This window comes from Polyodon spathula, chromosome 31 (genome assembly GCF_017654505.1).
Source record: "Polyodon spathula isolate WHYD16114869_AA chromosome 31, ASM1765450v1, whole genome shotgun sequence".
Lineage (NCBI taxonomy): Eukaryota > Metazoa > Chordata > Actinopteri > Acipenseriformes > Polyodontidae > Polyodon > Polyodon spathula.
Genome location: NC_054564.1, coordinates 4,093,021 through 4,104,392, shown reverse-complemented (window position 1 = coordinate 4,104,392; position 11,372 = coordinate 4,093,021). Strand labels below are relative to the sequence as shown.

At 39.8% G+C, this 11,372-nt stretch overlaps 1 protein-coding gene across 1 annotated transcript; it reads right to left on the bottom strand.

Moving 5' to 3' along the window:
* Nucleotides 1-202: 202 nt before the first annotated feature.
* On the bottom strand, nucleotides 203-11,182 carry LOC121303154 (transmembrane protein 127-like). The gene is made up of 3 exons (XM_041233651.1): nucleotides 10,276-11,182; nucleotides 9,398-9,562; nucleotides 203-2,688 (listed from the first exon to the last, which is right to left on the bottom strand). The coding sequence occupies exons 1-3, from the start codon at nucleotides 10,517-10,519 to the stop codon at nucleotides 2,378-2,380; spliced, it is 720 nt and encodes a 239-aa protein (XP_041089585.1). The 5' UTR covers nucleotides 10,520-11,182; the 3' UTR covers nucleotides 203-2,377.
* Between the last annotated feature and the right edge of the window lie 190 nt (nucleotides 11,183-11,372).

Sequence of the window (11,372 nt, the reverse complement as noted above, 5' to 3'; positions counted from 1 at the left end):
AGGGGTGGAAAAGCGGTTATTAAAAGAGTATTCTGTTTGGGCCACTTCAGTGTGGTCGAATAAGCAGAGGGTGTCATTAACAGCAGTGATATTAAGTGAGATTACAGAAAGTGGGGTTGACTGTACTGGGCTATATCAATTTTTTTTTTTTTTTTTTTTTTTTTTTTTTTTTCTAAATCTAAAAAAAAGAGAAAAGAATTTATTCCTGCAATTTTTTATTTTTTATTCTTCACCAGTAAAAACAAATAAGAAAAAACAAAGTGACATTTAGTCTGTACAGATATGACTATGCACAAGAATCAAGTTATATCTCACAATTTACACTTGCATTAACACCAACAATCATAATAATAAAGTACAAATCAGATCACATTCTTTAAATTAAAAAGCAATGATTACAGATTTCGCTAGCTGAAAGCATGCATGGGAAATACAGTACTATAAAACAGGGAGCTTGTGCTGTGAAACGTGATGAGGGTACAACAAAGGGATTTTGAACAGCAATAGCAAACTGATAATAAACAAATCCATGTATTTGTTCAGCCAATTTAAAGTAGAGCTACTGCTCTGCGGATAGATTGCCCAAAAAAAGCAGGTGAAGTCTTAACCCAAAGTTAACAGCTCAGTCCCTTAGTCAGCAGTAAAGCCTACTGAATGCCCCACAAGCACACACAGAGCCTCTACTGCAACACCATGTTATACCTTATGAAAAAAACAATTTACATGGCAATTCAGCCTGACTGATGATATGTCCTGCTAAGTGTTAACATCCCATGGTAGAGCTAAAAGAAGCAGCCTCACCTCATTAAGGTGTTGGGAATGTGGACAGAGCTTGGACTAATTTGCTGTGCACTAGGAAGCAATCTGTACAGGAAGTATAAAGGTAGCCCTTCACTGTCCATCCCAAGGACTGCAGACTTTAAGCAGCATTTTGGGACAGAGGGACGAGGTTATGAGTCTATTAATGCTCATCCAGGCACTCTAGTTTCTCTGTGGCATTATTGAGACAGTTTATAGCACACCTTAGATGCTTACTGGAGGGGCTAGTGCTAAAATGGTCGATCTGCATATTTTGATTTGAAACAGACAATCCCCTCCAGGAGATATTTATAGCCAAACACACTACCTAAATAATGCACAACCATCACCTGCTGCAAACATGATTGTGGAGTGACAATCAATTGGTTTCAGTACATATAAATGCACATATTGTAGGGTATTTAATATCTGTAAGAAAGCTGTAGTACATCACCACTTAAAAATGTATTGTATTTTTAATTCAAAATGTTGTAATCTTAAGCCATGCCTTAATCAGTATCATCACATTATACGTATCCTTTATAGATAATATTTATATTGTTACAATGTATAGTTATAGTAGAGTTTAGGACTACTGGCTGGTTTCACAGAACAATTGTGTAATACTGGGCCTTGTCTCAGATTTGTTCCCCCTTTATTGCTGCCCAGATGCAGAGAGACTAGAGAATGAATGCTGTTTGGAAATCAGAACAGAACGTTCAATCCCGCCAGGGAATCTACAGTAGCAATACAGAGCAATGAAATCCCAAGCCCTGTTCACTAGTTCCCAGTGCAATTTGTGCTCTTACAGCAGAGTGGCACTGGTGAGTCATGGTCTTGAGTGTTTGTTGCTCAGTGCACCCACGCTGAAGAGTGCCACCTAGAGGTGCCATGGCAACAGAAAGGGGATTGAAAAACTGCACAGCACTGCAACATTGTATGGGTGCCAACTGTTTAAACCTGGGTAATTCTACAAGTGAATCAGGTTTAAAAAAAAAAAAAAAAAGAGATATAATAGCTCTATGAAAAGATGTTAAGTATTTAAAGGGGATACGTATTTTGCTACAGTAATTGCTGTAGTATATGAACTTATTTTCAATAGTAAACTTCAGCAATCAAAATAGCATTCTACCACATGTGGAAACAAAGATCTCAAACCAGTTTCAAGATCGCAACAAAAAAGTAGTTCAATAATTATTTTATAGATTTATTTCAGTAGCTCAAAAGACCTGGGGACCAATGTTCATGTTCTGAATTGCTTGCCTCTGCAGTGATCAAGGAAATGCAGTACTGACAGGCAGATTTAGATAGTCTTGTGGAAACAAGCTGTCTATCAAGCTAATAAAAATACTTTTTAGGCCCCAATTGGAGCAAAAATAGGACGCAATACATGTCATTCCCAGCAGGGGTTTAGTTTAGTGTGAATCCAGCATCAGGGGAGACCAAAGCTGAGAACCACTAAAATAAATGGTTTTACTGATACATCACTATCAATAGGCCAGGATAAGCGATGTCCGGCGGTCCTGTGGCGACTGTCCTTGTGTTGTGAGTGCGCAGTGTCCTCGGCATGCCAGTGCAATTAGGGGGTGTAGGCAGGGGGCGGCTGGAAGTGACTGGCTAGGTCGTAGTCCCCGGGGTAGGTCTCGCTGCTCTCCTCCATCTCGGAAAGCAGTTCCAAAGCCTGCTCCTCCTCCTCGGTGGGGTAGTGCCGCAGCAGGTTGGCAGCCGTGGCCAGGATGGAGGCTCCACCAGCCCCCGCGACCAGGTAGAAGCTAACGGCGAAGGTGACGTAGATGAGAGAGCCGTGGTACATCCTATGCTGCTGCTGGAGGGACAGGATCAACTCGGAGGCCCAGTAACAGAACCCAATCACTGTGGCACACTGCAGAACTATCACAGGAGACAAAACAGCAGTATTAGATCAATGATATACACAGATAAACATGCAGTATTGTTAAGCAGGAAAAACTGCATTTTTCCAGTTTATTTCCTGCACTGGAGGTAGGGTAGCTGTGGGAATGCAACTAGTAATCATCTTGTCTACTGCCTGCTTATGTTTACTAGTGTTTGTGCAAGGAATGGCCAAAAAATAGTAAAGGCAATTGTGCATGATATCCCAGCTTTTATTCTGCAATAAGAACTGCCACTCCCTGCTGAAAGTCAGTCTCAGCCAAAAGCCTCTTCTCTGCAAGAAAGTAGATATTTGGCACTGGTGTGATAAGAATATGGGCGCTAATGCAATTTTTCACCCCCAGCTCTACCAAATGAAATGGACATAGTGTCTTTGTTAGGTGTTCTCTGAGTTAACTAGCATGTTACCTAATTTACCTTTTGTCACCAATTATTGTTAAAAGGCGAGGGTCCATGATTACTATAAATATAGGTAGCATAGGCACAAGTTTGTCATTCCTGAATATAAGGGAGCAGAAAATGGCAAAATACACTCAGTTAAGCAAAGAAAAAAAAGACAGTCTCTAATTACTTTAAGAAATGAAGGTCAATCTTTAAGACAAATCGCAAGAACTTTGCAAGTGTCTGTAACTGCTGTGGCCAAGACCATCAAACGATTTGAAGAAACTGGCACTCATGAGGACCAAACAAGGTCAGGCAGTCCAAGGGTGACCTCAGAATCAGAGAACAAGTTATTTCGAGTCACAAGTCTGTGAAACCGACGATTAACTGTCCTTGAAATACAAGCTCAGCTACATGCTACTGGAAGTGCAGATGTTTCAACATCAGCTGTTCAGAGGAGATTGCATGAAGCTGCCCTAACTGGAAGAATTGCTGCAAAGAAACCATTGTTAAGAGTGCAGAATAAGAGGAAGAGACTTGCCTGGGCCAAAAAACACAGAAACTGAACGTTTGAGGAATGGAAGTCGGTCTTATGGACCAATGAGTCAAAATTTGAAATATATGGATACAACCGCCGAGTATTTGATGCAGAGCGGGTGAGCGCATGAGTTCTGCATTTGTGGTTCCACTGTCAAGCATGGAGGAGGCAGTGTCATGGTCTGGGGTTGCTTTGCTGGTGACAGATTTGGTGATCTTTACCAAGTCCATGGCAAGCTCAACCAGCATGGCTATCATAGCATACTTCAGAGGCATGCCATTCCATCAGGATTATGGCTAGTTGGGCAGTCCTTCGTTCTTTAGCAAGATAATCACCCGAAACACACCTCACAGTTGTGCAAGAACTATCTGGCGAAGAAGTAAAGTGAAGGACAACTCAACCTAATTACCTGGCCTGCCCAGTCTCTAGACCTCAATTCCATAGAACTTGTATGGGACGAACTAGACAGAAGAGTCAAAGCAATGCTACCCACAAGTGCCCTACATCTCTGGGAATTGCTGCAGAAGAGCTGGGAAGACATGTTGGGTGATTTCCTGCTGAAACTTGTTAACCGAATGCCTCGTGTTTGTGAGGCTGTTAAGGCAAATGGTGGCTATTTTGAGAAATCCAAGATTTAGAGACAATTCTGAATTTTCTTGAATATTGCTTTGATACCCCTTATGTTTTGTTTTGTACATTGTAACATGTGTTTTCATTTTCAACTATTTACAGAAACGTATAGGAAGTAAAACATTGTCAATTATGAAAGAACCTTGTTTCCAGCAAGTGTACTCAAACTTTGACTGGTACTGTAGGTCCGTTTTCACCGTTTAACTGGAGCAGAGCAGAAAGAAAGTCCAAAGTTCTGATAGCTAGACTGACAGAGCAGCTACACCAGCAGCGGGCAATCAAGGAGTTAGAGCAGTTTGTAGACTTCCAGGTGGAGCTGCATGTGGCCGCCCCAGACACACAGAGGGAGGTGGGTGAACCAGACGGAGTTTTAAACCAAACATTTCTTTCTTTCTTTGTTTTTTGGGAAAAATATAAAAATATTCCTCTTGTTTGGAATGATTTTTTTTTTGTTTCATTAAATATTTTTACTAATTTAGAGAAGTGTGCAAGTTTTTATTTTTTTATTTAAATATTTTAAATAATAGTTAGCATTAGTAATGTAATTCAAAGAAATGAAGTGCATTTTTTACAGTGGCCCAGAATGACACTTTAATATTTATTTAAATAGAGCTTTTTATACAAAAGTATCACAAAGCAGTGTACAGTACATTGTGTATGTGGGCACGAACTAGGCTGACCAAATAGCAAGAATGAAAAATCGGGACACTTCCAGTTGGTGAGCGGAGGAAAGAAACCGTGTGAACTACTGCACAACGCAAGCGACGCAAACTACGTATCTCTTATGTAGATAGGCTTTTTTTTATTAATATAATTTAAAAAACAAATAAATACTCCAAAGCGGTTAACTTTCTTGTTTACTGTTCAAACAAAAACAGTGTTTTAATCAGCCTATCAGTCTGCACTGTTTTTTCTGTGACCTGCACTGTGCATAGCAGGTGGGACAAAGGCAGTGCTGCATTGTTTTGATTTAGGTTGCTAAAATCTAGTTTTTAGCATGGGACATAATACAAAAAATGGACGACAACGCAAAACAACAAAGTATATTTCGGCTGAGGATCACGTCGAGACATTTCCCAAAGAAACTGCACATGCAGATGGAGGTAATTTTATTGCACATCTTGTGACAAAGAAAATACTAAAACTACTATTTAGCTTCAAAGTCACACATTAATCAACAGGCTACTACAGAGGCTGCTCAATGGAACGTAAAACAAACAACAGCTTTCAGAAAACAAACTGGAAAGTCAGCGCAGACAAAAAAAAGCATTCCTGTGTTGGTTGTACCCAAGTTAAATCAGCACTACGGGCACAATCAAGCACAGCCACCTCGCTTCAAACTACCTGCTGTTTACTTTTTAAACTCAGTTAGAATTTTAGACCCTGATATAGGCAGGTTTTCTTTGTTTTGACACGGTGCTGATCAAATAAATTCCTGGATGAGACAAATAACATGACAACAAACGTGCTGCATATATTGCCTTTATTAAAAGTATGCCAGATGCCCTTGGGTAACCTTGTTTTGAGACTATTTCTAATTGATGTCCACATCTGTATAACTTGGCAAAACTTTGCCTTACGCTTCCAACCAATTCAGTGGATGCAGACGTGCCGTCTCAATGTATGGGCAAATCCACACCAGACAGAGAATGTCGGCAGAAACTGTTGAGAGATCTTGCATGCTTGTGTTTTAACAAATGACAGAACTCTGTTTCAGTAAGGAAGCAAGTACCACAATTTTAGGCTTTTATAGTGCTATGAAATATTATCTAGGTGTATTTAATGTTTAAACAAGTCAGTGAAATTCCGTGATATCCTAACTGTAACCCTAACCCTAACTGGATGACTTTGCCATGCGCAAAACACATCCTTTTTGCTGATGACATAACTGTAGAACTCCTTGCAGTGCATGTTCAAATTAATTTTTACTTTTGAGATTCGATTACTCACAAAAGCTTCAATTCACAGTCACAATAAATGAATAATAATAATAATAATAATAATAATAATAATAATAATAATGTGTCCCACCAGCATAATGCTTCACATCCACCTCTCCACCGTTGATGCATTTGAATCCAGTTTTTTCCCCCTCTGCGTTCGGTACTAGGCTAGCACTGTCTTTTTTGCTTTTAGGTTACAGGCTCGTCAACACCAGCCCCCATTACACTTCACCAGTAAAACCAGACACAACAAGTAGAACACATGATGCATACCACATCATATGATTGCAGGTTAACGTGATTGGATAGCCGCATAGATGCAATGCAAACAACACGGTCAAACAACACGCCAGTATGCTGTTGCATCGCGAGACAGTACAGCAGCTACATATACGAAATTTCCTAACGCCTGGGTATTCAATGTTTACAATGTTTTGAGGTACTGTCGGGACAAATGGCATCCCGACAGTACCTCAAAATCGGGACGCGGGATAAAGCCCCTAATATCAGGACGATCCCAATTTTTATCGGGACGTCTCGTCACCCTTGTATGAACATCCTGCTGTCCTGCCGCAAAGGATTTAAAATAGGCAGGGGAGTGGGTGGGAACCAAAATCAGGGTCTAGTAGGACACAGGGATAAAGGTGCAAGTCACATAGAATCAAATTAAATGCCTGTGTCTGCAGGCCAGAAGCATCTGAAATAAATTGGTAGAAGTAGAAGCACATGTCAGCTGAAAAGTATGATGTTGTTGCAATCACAGAAACTTGGCTTAGTCCTGAAGATGGAGAAGAATGCCACATACAGGGTATAAACTATTCTGAAAAGATGGACTAGATAGTGACGGGCTAGAAGTAAAAAACATTGATTTCTCTCAGTCTACAAACCAAAGCAAGTCCATTTGGGTACAGCTGTTAGGTAAAAGCACTAATGTTTTTTTTGTTTTTTTTTTCCTATTGGGGTATGTTATAGACCCTCAGGTCAGAATAGAAATTAAAGGAAAAAATTATACAAAGCAATTAGAAAAGCATGTAGGGACAAGAACACTGTAAATCAGGGGTGATTTCAATCCACCAGCCCCACCCCCAATATAAACTGGGAAAATCCAGTGGGATGTGGTAACTTAAGCATGATTTGCACAGGACTTGTTGGTCAATAGCAGAGGACATCTGTAACCCAGATCTGGGTTCTGTTTCATCAAGGACAGTTGGTACATTCAAAATGAAATGCAATGTTGTAGCCAGAGAAGGCTCTTATGCATGATTTATCAACAATGACACAGGTGTAAATAACTCATTTCGTTATACCTTCTTTTCCAAAGGCTAGAATAACCATTTAGTCCCATTATGTTTTGTATTATAGCCCCTCCTCAATTTGGTTATGCACAATCATAGCATTTTACTGAACTGGAGAATCTCTGGACAGATCACACCAATGTTAACATTATATTACGGTTTACTGTGAAGGCTGATATTGCTTTGAGTTGAACACCTCGGAAATGCTGTATCAATTCTAAAATAACACTGACATGGTCGATTCGCAAGTAAAAAGACACAGGATGCTTGAGTTTGACATTTTACAGAGGTCCCAATGTCCTGTTAAAAAACCCAAAAAAACAGAGGACCTCTGCGAAAAAGGTCTGGGACAAAAATAAATGGACCGTTCGCACACGACGCATTTCAGAATGATGTGCTTGCCTTTTTTCTGTCCCATGAGATTCTGACTCGTTCTAAAGAAGCACAATGCTTTTTTGACATGGATGGCTTTACATAGAGATCACTATGCATGCGCATGCATTATCTGGTTTATTTAAACTTTTTGGTGTCTAAAACTTTTAAACAGAGGCTCAAGAGCTGCTGTGTTTTTTATATATTAATCTCACACGTCACGTGGAGCTCTTTTTCATTTGCCATTTTTTTTAAACTCTTGCGCAAACTCTGGTGAGACGGTAATAAGTGCAAGCTATTTTTGTCATTTGTAGAATACAAGCACCTGATTTTTGTATCTGAAAACATGTAAAACAATACCTGGCACTAGTCCAAGAACTAGTTAAAATAATTAAATCTCTTCAGCCTAGAAAAAAAGAAGGAAGGGACTTGATTGAAGGCTTTAAAATCATAAATGGTCTAGATAAAGTTAACCCAAGACACAACTTCAAATTTAACACAGAGAGAAGAACAAGAGGGTATAAATGGAAGCTGAGCAAAAGTAAGTTTAGAACTGAAGGTAGGGAGCACTTTTAAACACAGAGTTATAAATGGATGGAATAGCCGACCAGGTGAAGCGCAGATCTAAAACACTGGGAACATTAAAGAGACTGAATTCTGTGCTTTGAAACGTTGTGCTAACAAGGGACTCACCTTAACGGGCCCAACGGCATTGGCTCATTCTCAACTTTCAAATTTTCTCAACTTTTCTTCGCTCTCAGTTTTAACACATCAGCCCAATTGAAATATAGCTTTCCTGATGTTTGCACATCATGAGAATTGCCTGGATCGGTGTCTGTTAATGACACAGTATTCCCTGGCTAAGAGAAACCACTCAGGAAGCAAGCGAAGTGCCCTCTAAACTGCATTGACCACCTTACACAATATGAATCAATATACAAATGTACTTGCTACTTATGACAAGCACATGCATCAACATATGAAATTAACAGAATAAGAGAAAGGAAATAGGCGAGCAAATGTTAAACTATAATAAACTAATTGACAAATTAAATTAAAGCAGCGGCTCTAACAGTAATTATGAATATGAGAATTAATTTTAACAATAGTTATTAGCACAGCACCTCTACACATGTTAAATGCAGCAGCAGTTCTAGATTACTCTCAGTCTTGAAACGACTGAATAAAGCATTTGATTTTGACAATGAGTTATCAGATTCAAAACAGTGCTGTATCAGTTTTTAGTCGGTCAGCAAAAAATCGCTACCCGTGCCAAAAAGGTGTTATTTTAAGCAAAGTTTGTATAATGAGCGTGTAGAATGAGCAAATTCTGTTTCACCACAAGCTTGTTCCCTAGCCAACGTGTTTCTTAGGAGACTACTGTAGAATATTTAGCTTTTGTGGCCCCACAATTGCAGAGCATTCCTTAAAATGTACATTAAAATGAAGACATAAGTTTTGCCAGGTATCAGAGTGGTGTAGTCTGTGTGCCACTGTGGAATTGCCCCTGTGGAAGCAGGACAGCCTACCTGTCAGGATGTGGGCAAAGGCATACCGGCGGGTGATTTTGAGGGCCGGGTGTTTTGGCCCAAAGACGTCCAACAGAAAGGCACAGAGACTGCACAGGATGCCCAGGAAACAGAAGGCAGCAATCACACGAAGCAGGAGGATCGTTTGAGGATTCATACAGTAATCTGCAGACACACAAAACAGGGTTCGCTTTTGGAAAGTGATTTTTTTCATTTTGTGGTGAATTCTGATGTTTTGAGGTGCCCTCTACTAAATCAACAACAGAGGACAGTCCTGCCAGCATTTCTCAGACCTGACCTGAAGAGACTTGTAAAACTGGCCAATCAACATCTATTTAATTACTGACCTCTCTATTGTGAGCGTCCTCACACCACTCTGCACTGATCTTGTGCTTCTTTAACTCTAGACATGTCTTTAAATCTTTTTATTTTTTTTTAACCCTATGAATGCAGACGGTTTGTTCCATACCTCAAAACAGTTGAAGGCTGCCTTGTGTAATACTCATCACTAAACTATTTTTCAAATAACATATCCAGAGCTAGGGGTTTTGGTTTTAGCGTTAAAACCAACTGTTTAAAAAAATTTAAAAAATGAATAAAACCTGCCAGTTTATGCTGTGTAGCTATTATAAATCCAGGTCACTTTCTTAACGTTAAGGATAACTTTTAATACAAAACTAAGTAATTCCGTTCTTTAATAATATAGTGGTATTTAATATGCCAATGTGATACAATAGGAAGTGATTTGATCCGATTTTCCAAATCCAGCGTATTATTAATTAGTCATTTAGCAGACGCTTTTATCCAACATGACTTGGGACCTCGGTTTTACTTCTCATCCGAAGCACGGGGCACATTTTCATACTGCATTATTGTACCTTCAAGCAGTTTGGTGTCCACGTATCCCAGGACATCAGCTACCCCCAACTCCTGTCGAGGACAGGTTCCCCCGTGAACACGCAGCCAAGCAGGCTCTGCCAGCGCCGTACACAGCGCAGTGATGGAGAGGGCACCGGGCAGCGCCGACGCCAGGCTCCTCTCTGGCTGCTTTGGGAGTGCGCTTCCACCCGGCCCCCTCCTTCGCCGGCTTCCTTGCAGTCCAGATCCCGGCGGCGCATACATGTTAGCCTACTCGTCAGATACACAGTACCTACAAATACGCTACACCGAATTAGCGAGAACAGATGCTTTGTTTAATGCCGGTGAGATTCTTTTAATCTAATTACATATAACCCTTTTGTTTAATAAATAATAAAAACAAGTAAAATGCCGAGGTAACCTCCAGCCCAATAACAACACACTCTTTCCTAATATAGACACAATATTGTACTCAAATATCCCACTTAGTCTAAAATCATAATAAATAACAACGTTGTTAGAATATTATTAAAGCAATTACTCACACAGTATAATACTTATTCGGACTGTTTCTTCGCTAAATGTCTTAATTCAAGCTCATATTAATACTATGACAGAATAAATATATTTTACATGTAACAAACATTACATGATATTATATTACAATATATGATATTATATAAGAACAATGCAGTGCTTAACAACGGTGCTCGGCCTGCCGCACACAAGCCAATGTTTCAGGGCTATTCACCGACAATTCAGAAAATCCATATAAAACAATACAAATACGGCTCCTTCCTATATTCACTTAAATCGCTTTAAGATCGGTTAAAATTCTACACTAAGAAATGTTCGACCATTCTTTACAATAATAACCAAAACTAACCCAAACACTAGCCCCTACTTCTGCCCGTATTTCCTGTTTCCGGGAAGAGACCTGTTATGACGTTCCTCATTGCGTCACTATATCACGAGAGTGGTGTTCAAGTGACAAAGAGATGCAATCTGGGAGTTGTAGTTCAGAAGTTAAAAACGTACACGGGTTACCATAAATCACCCTTTCGGTATAGAATTTGTTCAGGTTCAAGCTAAACGAATTGTCAGTAAACAAATCTGG

Excerpts from the sequence above, each read along its gene's own strand:
- LOC121303154 (XM_041233651.1), bottom strand. The coding sequence starts at position 10,519 with ATGTATGCGCCGCCGGGATCTGGACTGCAAGGAAGCCGGCGAAGGAGG. Across the intron at positions 9,563-10,275 it reads GGACACCAAACTGCTTGAAG|ATTACTGTATGAATCCTCAA; the intron begins GTACAATAATGC and ends GTGTGTCTGCAG. Across the intron at positions 2,689-9,397 it reads CTTTGCCCACATCCTGACAG|TTCTGCAGTGTGCCACAGTG; the intron begins GTAGGCTGTCCT and ends CTCCTGTGATAG.